At 37.0% G+C, this 16698-nt stretch overlaps 1 protein-coding gene across 2 annotated transcripts in view; it reads right to left on the bottom strand.

Annotated features, from left to right (window-relative positions):
- TRIM24 (tripartite motif containing 24) overlaps nucleotides 1-16698 on the bottom strand; it is a 56449-nt gene that overhangs the window by 26896 nt on the left and 12855 nt on the right. For both annotated transcript variants that reach the window (XM_090144040.1, XM_090144046.1), the window contains exons 2-4: nucleotides 8560-8678; nucleotides 3048-3195; nucleotides 906-1038 (exon numbers count right to left, since the gene is read on the bottom strand). In XM_090144040.1, coding sequence (XP_090000166.1) covers nucleotides 906-1038; nucleotides 3048-3195; nucleotides 8560-8678 — 400 coding nt within the window. The remainder of the gene's footprint in view (nucleotides 1-905; nucleotides 1039-3047; nucleotides 3196-8559; nucleotides 8679-16698) is intronic.

The following is a 16698-nucleotide window of genomic DNA, read 5'->3' on the forward strand; positions in this document are numbered from 1 at the left end:
ACTGCTGAGTCGGTAAAGTCAGTAACACTAAATCAAGGAATTGAAATCAGTAACAATTTGTGGAAAAAAAAAAAGAGGAGACATTCTGAACAGGATATAAATCCTAAGAGAAGGAGAATTTAAGAGGAAGACAGCAATTCAGCAAGATCAACATTTAGTTGATTCCAAGAAGCAAGAACGGCCAACACTCCTCCACCTACTGATGTCTGTCTGCCTTGTCAGCCAAGTAAGTTCATTGGGTGGTTACACTTAGTGAACATAGTAATGTTTAACCTATGAGCACTCTGTCCCAGGCCAATACTGTTATGTGTTAACAGAAAATTACTGTTGTATACTCAGGAGTTGTATATTATTCCTCTTTTCATCCTCCATGGCCAGTAGGAAATGACGAAAGAACAGAAACCTAAAATTTGAATGCTATTAAATAGCATTCTCAAAGTACAGCATAGTTAAACTTCAGATTTACTTTTCTTTTTTGAAGAGCTCTTCATAGAAAAACTGCCCATTTGCTCCCTTCTAAATTTCTTGGGTATTGTTTGGTTATATAAACATCTTGTTGAAGGACAAATGGAAAAATTACACATAAGCATAGAGTTACATAACAGCCTCGGTGCCTTCTAAGGTCTCTCTGAAAAACTGCACAGCAACAAATTCCATCCAAATAAATTGTCAGTAAATAAAGGTCTTGTTCTTAAGCCACCAGAGTAAAAACTGAAAGAATTAGGTTTAACTCCAAACTATCACGCATTTGCCAGCCATGTTCTTTTAGACACAATCTCTATTTTTTTCCTGATCAGAAAATTTAATTTTTCACCCAATTGAATTGTATATTGCTACAGCCACAATTAACTTCAAGTTGTTTTCCTGCAAGCAAGCTGTATAAAACATTGACTTTGTTTTCATACCTGTGCTCTTTGTGTTCTAGTAACTGACAATCTCGGCAGGTCAGCTTGTCACACGTTTCACAGTATAGCTTCAGCTGCTCCTTTTTGTGGAAAGGGCAAAACACAGGTCGCTGACTGGTCACACCAACTGCCTCTATTGATTATAGGAAGATGTCAGTCTAGACTCTTGAAATTGTTATAGATTTGCATTATCATGTTTTTCCTTATTATGCTCCTCATCTATACGCTAACCAGAAGTTACTAATGTTTCTTCAGGAGCTCACTCTAAACGGGTTGGAAGTCTCAGTTCTTGTAGTAAATACAAATGAGCATAGGAAACACCATCACATGTTAAAAATGATACCTGTTCTTCTATGCAATGTAATGAGAAAAAATATATATATTATGACTTGGGCTGTATATTGAGTAAAAGAGGATTATACAGCTTGTAATGATAACTGACTTCACACTGCAGCTCTTTCTTCACTGCAGACCAGGAAGGTCACTTTTCTGTACCCGTTCATTTGCTTATTTTATTAAAATCTACAGCGTGATTTTCTGATCTATATTTCACCACAATTATTTGAAACTGGCTAGCAGACTCAGAGGAGGACTGAATATTCCCTTTCAGCCTTCCTATGGCAAATTACGTTCAAAATAAGTTATACACGACTCTTGTCCTTTCCACGTACATTCAGCAGACACTTTTGATTAACTAGTATTAAAATGGGATGTAAATACAGCACCCAAAATATACTATACTGGAAACTACCCTTTGAGAAGTAGATTACAGAAATGATAAATCCTGTCACATATAAAATCCACAGAAATTGACACAAATGAGGAGCGAAAAATAAATACGTCTTTATAATAGCAGAAAATAGTTCACAATAATAGAATACATAATTACAAGATCATCTATGTCCAAAGGACTTACTAGGACTTAGACTGAGTCAGCACCCTATCACTTTTATAAATGTCCTAATGCTGCTCAAAGACAAGACTAAGTGAGCACAAACTGAAACAAAGATGTAAATAAAAGTACAACCTTTCTCACCATGAGAAGAGTTAGGCATTCACAATGAGAACACTCAAAATTTCTTATAGGCCTGTACTGTACACTGCAACAATCTTTGTTTTCAAGGCCCAAAAGCCCTGAACAACCTGTTGTGATTTCAAAGCTGAATTGCTTTAGGCAGGAGGCTGGACTAGATATTCTCCTGAGGTTCCTTCTAACCTCAAGTTTCCCAGATCCTACTGAGGAAAAACTCCTAAATTCATAACATATTTTCCTTGAATTTCTAAAGCAAAACATGTCAAACTTAAAATATACTTAGCTAAAATGTGAATTCTGGCACGCTCCATTGCTAACAAAACATGTCCTTATTATCAGTGCAGAAAGAATTTAATTTATTAGTTCTCCCTTTGCTGTGGTATTACAGTAAGTTAACATAACTATTTAGTAGATCTCTAGAAAAGTTAGAAGAGCCAAATACACAAAGAAGCATTTTCTGCGGTTAATCTGTAAAGTCAAGACAATAATGTGCAATCATTCCAGATGAAACATCACTTTTATATCTGTATTCTTTTTATATTCATATTGGTATGTATAATGTTTAAAACATTTCAACATAAAAATTGTAATTAAATACTAATCTTTAGGTTTTCTCACCACTATGCATCATATCTGATAGAAGAAATCGAGTATTATACTTGCAGCTATGACAGAAATTTCTCTTTTCAGTAGCTACATTCTAATGAATCTAATTCTTAACAACAACAACAAAAAAACAACAGTTTTCTCGTTTGTTAGTTGAGCCATGTCAGAGATTCACTTAGAGTTTAAAGTGTTTCCAAAGAAACACCAGAATTAGTTCAAATGGTTGCAGCCTTCAGAGTGGAACTGAAATAAGTGAGTGGGAGGCAGGAAGCTACCAACACTTCCTGTACCAATCAGAAAGTAAAATTTATTTAGTTAGTATTCATATGTACCAAGGGCTTACACCATACTGAATCTGTCCTTTTACATTTACTAAGATTAAGGGATGGCATTTTTGAAATGTATCACTTTAAAAATTAAATGTGTTGATTTAATTTGGTTTTCTGATGCATTCTTTGTGATTAACACACATCCTTTGCAAAATTATAAATCAAGTATGTTACCTGGAGATACTTCCTCTTTCTGTCTTACAGTATGATCTTTTGTGAATTTAACCCTCTGGTGAGCTCTGATGCAGGTCTTGCACAACCATTCTACACATTCTACACAAAACCCGTGAGCTTCTGCATTGTCTTCACAACTTGTGCAGACCTGACACAAAGAGGAACAAAACGGTAGCTATGAAAATAAATATGGCATATACATACAAGCTATTATTCATATATAACCAATGCACTTTTATAGTTTTCCTACAAGAATGAAATGAGAACGGAAAACTGCCTGAGGTACAGGAACACTATAAATAACTATATAAAAGTAATTGAATGTGACTTGTCAAAGAAAATGGTCATTTTGTCAGTGCTACTCTAGAACATTTACCTGACATCATAAAAGTCAAACCATTACTTTCCACCTGACACTGCACACTTAGAAGTTGTATAATGTTTACTATACAATAGATATTTCACAAGAGCATACTGTAAAGACAGAACACAATCAGCACTTCTCTGATTTTAGAAGACAAGCTTTAGTTTTAGTTTCTGTTCATCTATACAAAGTTACAGGAAATATACAAAGTTAAAAATAGCAGGGTTCCTCTCAAGAAACTCTGCATCACTACTTTGAGACAGATTACAGTGAAGCTTATTAGTAAAGCTACTCTTAGAGATTTTCAGGGAATCTATAATATTTTTCAAACTGTGGCCTCTGGACTACACTCAAGAGAAAAAAAAGGTAATTTAGGAAAACACACCTGACAGCAACCAAAATGTCCCTGCATAAAATGAGTATATCCATAAGAAAGATTTCTTACCGACCAACAATTTCAGCAACAGGTTGAAAACAAAGAGTGATAGACAACAACAATTTACATGCTCGTAAAATTATTTCATTTTTAAGTCCTCCTTTAGAGTCACATAACTCCTCCTTCCCAACCCCCTCTCCAGTTATACCTTGAAGCTTTTAGGCAACTATCATCCATTTCTATCAATGTTTAGCACTGCTGCAAACAAAAGATTCAAGCTGTCTGATGATCACTCTATCCTAGAGATCCCACCAACAGAATTATGCTTACAGGATACAAGGGACAAAATTTTAGATCCTGCTTTTCCTTTTAGTTTCATTTTTTAAAAATTCAGCTTCTGCACCCACACAAGATAAAGATATTAAAGCAGAAGCGACAATTTTTATCCTAAGCAGATATGTACAACTATGTCCCAGTTTGCCCCTTCCAGAAAATGAAGAATATTAGCTGATGAGGTGAACTGACTTGCCTTAGGCCACATAGCAAGTTACTGACAGAACTGGAATTTGAAAATACGAGTCCCAGATTCCCAACGCTGTGCTTATTCTTCTGGATCGTGTTGCCTCTCACTGCAAATATCTTCTGAGAAATGATGTTACAACACAAGGGTGGGAGACCCCTCTTGTTGTCACTTGGAGTATGAGGCAGTTCATGTTCGTAAAGGTGACCTGAAAAGGAAAACAAAAACTGGGCTTGTGCCCCTTTTTCTGTTTCTTTACAAAAAGGAGGCCTGAAAGTCTTATTAAAAAGCTTAAAAAAATAATATGTTCTGCCTATTTTTTTTTTTCCCCATCATCTCTTCAACAAAAATTCTATTGCTATCTAGACCAGTTGATTAGGGAAAAATATAAATGGCATAAAAAATGTTCAAGAAAATGAAAAGAAAACAAAGGAAGTTAATTATAACTTGGAAGTTAAAAACTTTACTTGTCCTTAAGTTTTAATTTCTATGACACTCTGGGGGTGGGGGAGGGGGAGAGGGAATCATGAAGCCATACTGAATCCTTAAAAAAGAATTTAAAAGTAAATAAGCATCACCAAGGCATTAATTCAATGTTATATTTTCTCTGGCTGCAAAACCCATGAAGGAAATTCTCTGCCTCCTTTTCCATTTCTTCTTTGTAAGAGTACTGATGCAATCTTTTGCAAGGCTGGTGTAAAACCGGATTGATTGCATCACTGTTGCCCAGTGATCAGTTACATGAGCACTGCTGACTGGGCAGAAAACTTCTGCAGGCCAAAAAGAAAGTTAAAGAACGTGTTGGTAGAGAAGCATTATCATGCTATGCTCCCAGATTGACTAGAAGTGGTTTTGCAAATATAGAAAATGAGAAGTAAGATTTTTCTTTAAACTAGAAAAATAAAAGAAGTGAAAATAAGATAAGCAGGAAAAAAAAAAAAAAAAAAAAAAAAAAAAAAAAAAAAACCACCAATCTTTCAGGCCTTTTCATTATTATTATTAAATCAAAAAGCAAAACAAAACAGAAAAGGTGAAAACCCAATTAGTATTAAAAAATTAATAAATACATTATGCTCTTTCCAGGTCACCTTTACCAAACTCAGGTAGGTAAGCTTGATATGTGTCAGACCATTCAAATTAGTTCAAAAGATTTCAGAAACAAATCTTTCTTCCTAGATTCCAAGATCTTTGTCTACTTACTTCTTGCAATATGCTTTAACTTTTTTCTGCCTGTTTTGACCTGTCACTGTTAGAAAGAACTCTGTGATTCAATAACCAACAGTCAGGTGGTGTGAAATGAACTGAAACTCTTTCTTTGTAGTCCAAAAATACACGTATTGCAACTTTATACTCTTCAAATCCAACAAGTAGAAGACAGACAGATTTATAAACTTCCTTATAGATATTATAACTCATGCTGTCAAAATAGTTCTGCACTGTAGGTAAAAACTAAATTTGCTTCTACCCAGTTCTTATTTGAAAAATGCATTTTCAGACGGAGATTAGATTTTGCTAGAGCTCTGACTTATTAGAAGAAACTGTATACCTAAAGTACATGGAAACATAATTACCGGAAATATAAGCTATATTCTTACAAAATCTAAAACTTGTGCCACACTTATTTTGACTCATACAAGCACTCCTTTAGTAATTTCAAAGGAAACTCTCCCTAGTCAACTTGTAAGTCTTTATTCTGGTTAGCTAGATTTATTTTCAGTTGACTTTTCCTTCTAATTATGTCTAATTCAGTTACTAGTTTTAGTATTTATAACCCTGGGAAGTGTTCACCCAGCCTTCATTCAATTTTAACGTAAGCTGAAATTACTCAGCATGTTGCAGGCAGGTTATGATATTTTCTGTTCTAAAAGCTTGTTTATTTACTTAAAGACAGATTCGTATGCACGAGCTGAGGTAATAGAGCTGTCTTCTCAGCTGCTACTCTGTACTACCTACTCTTCCAATTAGCCTTAAGTATCAAAGAGATTAAATAAGCAAAAGTTTTTGAGTCTTGAAGGAAAAGAACTAAGTAGCGTTCCACAGAAACATCTGTTCAACTAATATTCTGAATAAAAATTACTCCAGCTTAAATTAGATATAATAGTAACCTCTATTTTAAAAAACACCGGTGCCAAAGGTGATATTTCTTGGCACATACAAAAGCAGCAAGGACAACATCTGCCTTTTGGGACATACCCATCTGTACTTCTAAATATAAATCTTATCCTGACATCTTAAATCATGAACCCTACGGAACATATTGTTTCTGCAACATCCCATTATCAGCCACCTTGCTACTAAGCACATCACAACTATATCAAGACAGCCTATGATCGACTGTTCTAAACCAGCAACTTTCAAAGATGTTTTCAGCATGGCTACAGCTTTGTTAAGGTATTTAGCATACTAGTTCTTCTTTGGAAGAATACACAGTATCTACTTTGGTATCATATAAGTGCCTGACTTCACCCTGACAGCCCTGAGTTCAATCATTGCTCGAAGCTCTTTATCCTGGAAAAATTTATTCCAAAGACTCCCCTCATCCTGAGAGAGCGGATTGTTGATTATCAGATCTTGCTGTCCTGCTTTTCGAGGGTTTGTAATGTGGATTTTGTTCAAAGCCAGATTGGATGGGGCCATGGGCAGTCTGGTCTAGCATTAGGTGGAATGGTGGTGGCCCTGCATGTGGCAGGGGGGTTGGAGATTCATGATCCTTGAGGTCCCTTCCAACCCTGGCAATTCTGTGATTCTGTGATTCTGTGAGTTTGGTGCATACTCCAGCTGTTGATACCCTATAGCTCAGAGGAGCATGCCCAGTTTTGCATGGTTACCATCAACTTCCAAGAATAACAAATCCTTGAATTTTCCATTCCTTATTTAAGACACAAAGGTCTCAACTGCCCCCCACCTTAAAGTTTCAGAAAAATCTAGAGAAAGAATGAAAACAAAAACTCTTCTTTGCCACCAAAACCAGTAGAAATAATTCTGTTTCTATCACAACTCCTCAAAGCAGTATGTCACGGGACAAGTTATATAACTTACCCAGAGGTTATGACAAAGACCCCAAAGAAAAAACATAAAAAAAAAAATGGAAAACTGGAAAATTTCAGGACTGCTTCTGCCTAGCAAAGCAATTTGTTATCTTGCTTTTCTTCTTCCTAACTGAAGCAACAAGGACTATTTTCTTTTACTGGCAGAGTAAAAACAAAAAATCCTAAAAAACAGCTTCAAACAATCCTACGTCAACAGAACACTGACTTATTGCTTGTACTTCGGAGACTTCCAACTAAATTCCAGTCTCAGATAGGACATACAATTTCTAAGAATCAGAGCTGCAAAATGCACTGAAGACAGTTAAATGGCTTTTGGAGACATAAATTTAAGTCCTCTTTCTTTGAGATGAGGACAAAACATATGCCTTTAATAGCCAGTGAGTCAGCTTCACAAACCTGACTGGGTATTTCCACTGATTCTTGACAGACATACCCATTCACACAGGTAAGCACAAGTTTCAGCTAAGCTTTCAAACAAGCAGACTACACAATAAAGGACTTCCAAGAAAACATCCTCAAAACAAATAGATTGAATGCCAATAATACATTTCCCTAGAACAAGATGAAGAAACAGGCAATTTCCAAGAAGTTCTTTAAGGCCACAATCAAAGTGACATTGGATTAGTTTAAAATAGACGTCAGATTGAAACAGTAATCTTTTTTTTATTGTTATTACCAAGAACGCAGCAACATAAAGAAGCTGAATCATTTCCAAGAAGTTCTGGAGTTTAATAAAATCTTGAAAAGATACTTGGTCTCTCTCATTACTTAACAGTGAAGACACATTATTTAGTGCTGTGTTTTGTCAGTCATATGAAAAATAAAAGTTGACTGAAGCAGAGGATTGCATTTTACATTGGGATCTCTTGACATGGTGTCATTCAGGTCTCTGCATCAAAGAGTGCTGAAAGTGTCCTGTCCAAAGTCTAGAAATTTCCATTCTAATACCTATTTCTTATATTTAGTTTTTATTATCACAATGCAATTTTATATTGATAATTAAAAATAGCTTAAACAACTTTCTTCTTCACGTGCACTTTCATATATTTCAATTGATTTTCTAGAGTAGCTATTTCATGTGATGACTAAGTACTTCAAGTCTTTTTCTGTATATGAATAGCAAAAAGGCCATGCAGCAAGAAGCCAAGGACATGCATACACATCCAACATGTGTTAACTTGATTACATGTTAATGCACTTACCTGATTTGATTTTTCTACTGTGCTACTAGGAACCTCTGTGGTATCCTTCACAAAAAAGTTATCTATGATGTGTCTCTCTGCGCATTCCTGACCACAAATTGGACAGCGGATGACACCAACTGGGGGAGAAAAAAATCTAATTATTCTTGCTCAACTTAAGATTTATCAAACAACTTCAAAGACAGCTTGTAAGAATAAACACTTTGAAAGTCAACATTAATACTATTCTATCCATTATGTCTGAGTAAGAACCTTGTTTTTATTCGTCACTGAAGAAACCTTTTACCTGTTATTCCCTGATGATATGTTCCCTTAACCAAGGTCATATATCTCTGTTTCAATCCTACTTCAGATTTGCTTTAATCTTAGCAAATTAATTCCTTTTCTTCTAAAAGCAATGCATTCCATTGACAATTTGATGTTACACAATTGATTAAAGCAAACATTTATTAATGCGGAGTATTCATTAGTGAGTGAACAGTTCTACACACACCAGTAGCATGACACAACTGACTTCCAACTACGGTACTGAAAGAAACTGAAATGCAATAAATTTAAAGAGAAATTGTATAAAGGAACAGACTTGCATTAAAATAGCAACTGCCTTCATAAAAAGCAAGGATATGTTAAGAAATAAATGAGCAAGGTCCTCTCCCTCTATTCTACAAGACACACTGGAGAACAATTTTAAGATAGTACCTGCAAAGTCCTGTGGAAAATCTCTAAAGCTGTTTGAATGTCTCAGTCACTAAGGAATTGCTTAGCAGTGAAGAAGAAAGGAAAATGGCGTGTTTAATTTGCAGCCAGAACAGGAAACCAAAAGTGCTCTCCTGAGGGGGGTGCAGAGTATGTCAGAGGATGGATGGCACTGCTCTCCCATGCAAATGTGGGCAAGGTTCCCCGCTGCAAGAGGTGCTAACGTGACTCACGTGATATGAAATAGTCTCAATGACCCTGATTTTGTCTGGATAAAGGGTCAATGCTGAATTCCACCTACTCCCACCTCACATGCAAACTACAGATATGTATGCAATATACTTTTGTGACAAATAAAAAGGACTACAACTCAATGGTCAGGTGTGCACCTGCCACCTGGGTATTACTAGAGCAGAGACTACACTGGAAGCAAGGTGGAAATCTGGATTTTCCTTCCATGCCTATCCACTCCCTTTTCCTCTTCCCACCTCTCTTGTCTCTCTTTTTTTTTTCTCCTCTCTCTTTTCAGGTTACATTAGGATGCAACCCAAGGCATATAATCATAGCTTATCACCAATGCAGTACAGAAATTTAAATATATGTATTCTCCATGTCTTGTGCTAGGTATCATAGTGAGATACAAATAAATATTTAACCAGTCTGCTGGTGTCGTTTCACCTTAATTTAGGCTGAGGTAATTTTGAAACCTCAACAATCATGATCCAGTTGGGTCACAACAGTAACATAATCCAGGCTGAGCACAGAGCTGACAACCAGCAACACAAAGGGTTGAGTTATCCCTCACAAGACAAAAAAAGGACAAAGTCACTCTCAAGACTTGGGGCTTAACGGTGAGTAGACCACGTTTACACAAAGAAGACCTGCAGAAACATTTTTAAAAAGACACCTACATGCCAAACAACAGAATTAAAAACAATTAACACCGAGGCTTTTTTATCTTCCAAGAAAACTCTGAAATGCTGACATTAGTGTATTGCTTTAAGGAAATTATCTATACTCACAGCCACCAAAAGGAAATGAATAAAAACTAAGTTAGGTTGAAATAATCACTTCACCTAGGGGCAGCACTGAGCTCTGTTCCCTGTGACAGCAACAGAGCCTGAGGAAACAGCACGCAGCTGTGTCAGGAGAGGGTCAGGCCGGGTGTTAGGAACAGGTTCTTCCCAAAAGGGTGGTCAGGCTCTGGAACAGGCTAATCAGGCAATGGTCATGGTCCCGTGATGTTGGAATTCATTTAGTGTTTGGACAAAGCTGTCAGATGTAGGGTTTCTTTCTGGGTGGACCTGTGTGGAGCCAGGAATTGGACTCAGTGATCTCTGTGGGTCCCACCAAACTTGGGATATTGTCATCCTTTGATCTAGGCTGTAGGATCATGCAAGTTCTACAGCAGAATAGTGACACGAGACCAAACCAAGACAGATTCTAGACCTACAACTGTTATTTCAAAAGAAGCATGATTTTAGGGACTAACAGAAGGTTATAGTTACAGTATAGTTTAATGCACCAAATTTAAAACCAGTAAATAATTCAGCACCTGAATATTTAACTAAATTGATATGTGCTTAATTTTGCTCCTGTTTCACTTTTAAATTAAAATGCAGAAGTGCAGAAATCATTAAAATATTTTACTTTCCATAAAAAAAACGAATTCCTTATGTTTCACACAACATTTAGATAACTTTTTCATAGTGTTATTCCAATAACATGCTAGAGATCTAAGCACGTTATACTCAATTAGCTCTTCATTCCTGAAATTTAGCCAGCAGCTTTCCCCTTGTGTGCAAGGCACTTCACTTTTATCTGTAAGGCTGTGATACTAAGCCTGCTTCAACTGTAATTGCTATTTTGCAAGTCTGTGTTTCAATACACATCTCTGCAGCTTCCTTTGATAGACACATTCTATATTTTGGTTAAAACTTTTGCAACTTTTTTATACCATTTTCATGAAGGATAATAAAAAAAAATCCAATTCTGGTATGTTAGGTAGGTAATACTCTTAAGTTCTTATTTTCTTCTCTTATTAAGCAAATCAATTTGCCACAGACAATAATACTTACGCTACGCACTTGCTGGAAAATACTTTTTTTTTTTTTTTTTTTTTTTTAAAGAACAACATTTTGTTACAGTGCTGATTACAAACAACCCTCTGTTCCCTCATTGCTCATTCTTGGTCCAAACAAGACACAATTCTGTGGGAAAAAGAAAGCAACTGAGTTGGTCCATGCATGCATTTGGGAGTAGGGTACAGAAAGAATGGCGGCAAAAGGACAGTCTGACAAAATGGCGTCTGTCACTGAAGTGTGTATGAAGCAAAGGTGTACTGCTGAATTCTTCTGTTTGGAAAAACGGCACCCACTGACATTCATCAATGTTTGCTGAACATTTATGGACACTAAACAGTGGCTATGAGCACAGTGAGGCAGTGGGCAGTGTGTTTAAGCACTGGTGACAGCAACAGTGGGTCACCTCCACTGCCGCATTTTTATGAGCATGGCACGCAGGCCATGTTCATCACTGGTGAAAACACACAGCTAATGGTGGTGACTACGCTGAGAAACACTTTTGTAGCTGAGAATTTGCTCTATCAAATAGTGTTACTGTGCTTTTTCTATCTGTAGTAGTTCTCATGGAAATAAATAGGAAGTATTATTTTCAGTGCAACCTTTATAGTATTGGTCATTTTTGACACACAGCACTTCAGCACTGAAACCAAATGTTCCACTGGTCTTTTCACAGACCGAATATGGCAACAGTAAGGTTGAGTGACTGTGTAGATTCTAGGCTGAGATGGGAGAAGGAGAAAAAAAACTGCCCAAACCTCTCAAAATCCTCCTGAGAAGTTTTTCTTGAATCCCTTATTCTAACTCATGAGCTGCTGGTATTATTTAGAAAAGGCAAAAAAAACCACTGCAGGGCAGCTATAAAAGAGGGAGAAAAAAGGCTATCTTTACTGGCAATAAACGAAATTAATTTTCCCTAAGTCAGTTGCATTTTGCCTGTGATGGTAACAGTGAGAAATCTCCCTCCTTTCACCTCAACCCGTAAGATTTTTTGTCTTATTTTCTTCCCCCATCCTGTTAAGGAGGAGGAAGTAGTTGGCAAGGTGTTTGGCAGAGAGCCACAGTTAACCCACTGCACATGAGTCTTACAGATCAGTCCTAATGGCTTATTTTATGCTTTAAACTAGAATTCTAATTTAGTTCATATGAAATCTGAAGCGGCACCAAGAATGATGCTGGTCTATACATAATTTAGCAGATTTTATATGGAGAAGATATTGCTTTATACTGTTACAGCCCTACAGAGATTTGGAAAATACATAACACATCAATTACAACAGTCATGCGGCTTCACAAGGGCAGACCCTACTGCCATCCCTCTTTCATTGCAGCCTAGGATACAGTTGGCCTTCTGGACTGCAAGACTACTCTGCTGGCTCACATCCAGCTTTTCACTCACCAGGACCCTCAAGTTCTTCTCTGCAGGGCTGCTCTCAGTGAGTTTTTCCAGTCTGTAGACATCTGAAATTGCCCTGACCTAAGTACGATACCTTGCACTTGGCCTTGTTGAACTTCATTAGGTGCATATTAGATTACAGGAGGTCCAGAGAAGGGCCACAAGGACAATGAGAAGGCTGAAGCAGCTCTCCTACAAAAACAGGCTGAAAGAGCTGGGGTTGTTCAGCCTTGAGAAGGCTCCAGAGAGACCTTATTGCAGCTTTTCAATACTTAAAAAGTACTTAAAGAAAAGGAGAGTGACTTTTTACAAGAGCATAGCCACAGCACAAGTGGCAATGGTTTTAAGATAGAAGAGGGTAGGCTTAGATTAGGTCTTAGGAAGAAATTCTTTACAGAGGCTGCTGAGACACTGGAACAGGTTACTTAGAAAAGTATTCAAGGCCAGGTTGGCTGCAGCTTTGGTCAACTTGGTCTAGTGCAAGATGTCCCCACAAATGGCAGGGGGACTAAAATGAGATGGTCTTTAATGTCCCTTCCAACTCAAACCATTTTGTGATTCTGTTCTATAAATTATAATATATACTGCATGTACAATGAGGATCCATAGAAGGAATCAGGTGGTTTTCAAAGCATGTTTCTTTCTCATCCAGCTTTCAAGTATGGAGGCTTAACTAAAAAGATGGACAGATATTCCCTTCCAGTCCTGATGGAAGTAACAAAACAGGACATCGCAGACATTAATGATTCTTGCTTTCATCTACTAACACACCTGATAGAGGAGTTACACTTACTTTAGCATATGAAAAAGAGACAGATTAATTTAAAGCCATAACTGACAGTGTTAAGTCAGATGGCTGAAGCAAACATAGGAGCGCCCATGCAATCCTTTTGCTGACAATCCAACAGGTGGTGTGCCAAGCAGCTAACGCCTTATTGAACAAGCAAAAGGACAATGACATTTTCCAGAGACTCTCCTGCTTGTATTTCAGTCACAATAATGTACATTAAGAAGGAATAAAGTAAATAAAGACACATTGATGTAGTCCAACCTTTTTTTTTTTTAGCAGTATTCCACATATGCATGTTCACTCGTGCACCACTTTCCCATAAGCATTTAATTACTTTTTAAGCTGTTTCTTAAGCATGCATAGAATGCCACTTCTAAATTAACCTCTGAAATAATTAACATTTCCTCCATTGAGTCCCTCTGCAAGATACTCTCCTAGTACTAAAGTGAATCCATTTAATTTTTTTGTGTGTGGGTTAACGTTTTGAGGTAATCACACAATAGATTCCTAATCACGCTTAGTTTTAATGTCAATTCTTCCTTCCTCTTGTTTCAAGACCCTTCCTAAACTGTGCCATAATTTACTTCATTTCTTTCAGGGCCAGGAACTCTAGCTTTATACAACAATCTGTTCAAGAAGATTTAAGTTCTGAGTAGTAGGATATTATAAGTTATTTAGTTGACTTTCTTCTATAAATTAGTAAGAAAAAATAACTATATTGAAACTAGAGGAGAAAAATACTATGCCATAAAAATGTTAACTACTTCACTGCTTTAATGGAAAAAATACCAAATTGTTTTGCTGCTTGATCTCCCTTTAAGAAGTCCCATAATTTCCATAAAGGCAATAAGGGCAAAAGAGGGAAAATCTGAAGAGTTGGGATATTATACATTATTAACTCCCATAATATGGAATAGAATTTTTTGGATTAGGGGAAACTCACATTCCTGAATGGTGCAGCTTTAATATTTATCTTGATTAAATTTGGGATAGGAAGAAATCTTTGAAATTCCATACAGAAGTTCTGTTGCTTAACTAACTCTTGACCCAATCAGTTCTAAAGAGCTTTGAGATACTTGTGACTGAATTGAATCGTCAAAGGTAGAAAGCAACCCAAAGAAATTCACTGCCTATCAGGAAAGAAGAAAAGCTTGAAACTGATTCTTCACTTGTCTCCTTACACTAATACAAGCAAAGGGAGATCCTAAAAGACGACAGGCAGACCACTGAGAATTGAGATGAACTATTTTCAGTGCAACCATTTGCTTGTGTCTACCATGAAATTTCTGCAGGGAGAAAGATGTTTAAAAACATACATGCATGTTTATTCTTGCTTGGAGAAATTAAGTTGCCCCATGACAGATGTTATTTTTGTCAAAGTAATCCTATAAGATTTTTGTTGGCGGTGATCTTTTTTATTGAATGGAACAAGCATTTGCAGAGTGCTCAAATAGGCAGGTGGAAGCATATTACTTAACGTGGGAGGTGTTCCATAATCACCACTATGATTATTATGAGGATGGTAACGTGACATTAAGTGATTGTAACCTGCATTTTCCATCTACACCTCTGTGCCAGGAGTTGCTGTATGGTAAGCTGGATCAAGAGCACATGACTCTTCAAGGTGATGAAGTAGAGATGACCACTCTTTAGTGGCAGCATCCACTAGAACTGGAACCTTACACTCAGACCCTGGACACCACACTCCCAACAAAAGTAACAATAATGGCTGCCCTGCTCATTTGTTTCTATCCTACACCAACCTTGAGCAATCGGCGAGATTCATGTTGACATGGGGTGAAGTGGACTGGGAATTACAACATGGATTAATCTGGGGGTTTGGGGAGAGAAGAGTTAGTTTCCAGTGTACCAGCTCTCACTCTCAACAGACTCCTGGTGCAGCGTGCCTCTTCAAGGAACACTAGCCTACATTTTATGCATGTAAGGCAAAGCATTCTTGTGCTTCTTCACAAATTGCATACTGCATCCATAGGAAAGCCACCTCAAGCCATTCAGCAAAATGGATTTAAGACATACATTGTATTATTTCCAACTCAATTCTCAATTTCCTGGGAGTAATTCGAGCCTACTGAAGCATTCAGAGACAATAGAAGGAGACGGGTCTGCTCTGACCCAGTTTCAGCTTGTTTGTATCTCCACTGCAATGAACAGTTTTCAGAGCCAATTTAATAAAGTCACTGGACAATCAGCTGGAGATACAAAACATGTAGTTTTGTTTGTAGATGCAAAGTGTTTTGCTAAAAGAAGAGCAAAATTAACAGTTTCCTTCATTCAGTACTGATCAGTCCTATTCAAACACATACAAGTTTTGTGACATGAAGCTCTCTCTAATAAATAGAAGACCTGCAAGCAACTGGTTACTTGTTTTTGCCTAAGATGACATAGCCATTACAGAATAAATTAATTAAGCTTGCATAAGGCAATTTTTCCTCAATTGTACAGAAGTCTTCATTGAAATATTAGCTACTGAGATTTCAGAACAGAAAATACTAAGTGTGACTTACACAGTTCTGTGTTGGTTTCTGCTTTGTGTTTTTTTCCAAACATGCAGAAGAGTTAACATTAAGAAAAGGTATTTTAGAGACTGAAGACAGTGCCAGATAGAAGATTTACTGTATAACCACACAAAACATTTGGGCATTTCAGTTACGACCCACAGACTTCTTATCCTCTCGTTGTGGAAATGCACAGCCTTTATATTTGCCAAGTTTTTCATTAGAAATGCACAGGATTGAGGTGAAACTGTATATACATATACAGGTTCGGTTCTTCTGTTAAAAACAAACACTTAAACTAGAGAGATGGTATCATCTGCAATAACGTCTGAATCAATTTTAAAGGTAATTGCTGCTTTCCTCTTGTTTCTCATTAAGCCAATCCTGGTGCTGCAAAATTGGCAACTTCTTCAAACCAGTTTGTTCCAGAAAAAGCTGCTCCTATCTGGTTGTGACAGCCTGCTGCTGCTAGTGGAGGGAGGTAGGTTAAACCAACAAGCAAACAGTCCTCAAGGGGAAACCAGCGCCTACCGCCAAAACAGAAACACTCCAAGCAACCACAAATCTAGCAGACGAGTTTATCAAAATCCAAATGCTTTATGTGCCACCTTCTAATATGTAAATAAGTGAAAAACAGACAAAGAATACTATCTGTAATCC

This window comes from Phasianus colchicus, chromosome 1, assembly GCF_987193195.1.
Source record: "Phasianus colchicus chromosome 1, bPhaCol1.hap1.1, whole genome shotgun sequence".
Taxonomy (NCBI): domain Eukaryota; kingdom Metazoa; phylum Chordata; class Aves; order Galliformes; family Phasianidae; genus Phasianus; species Phasianus colchicus.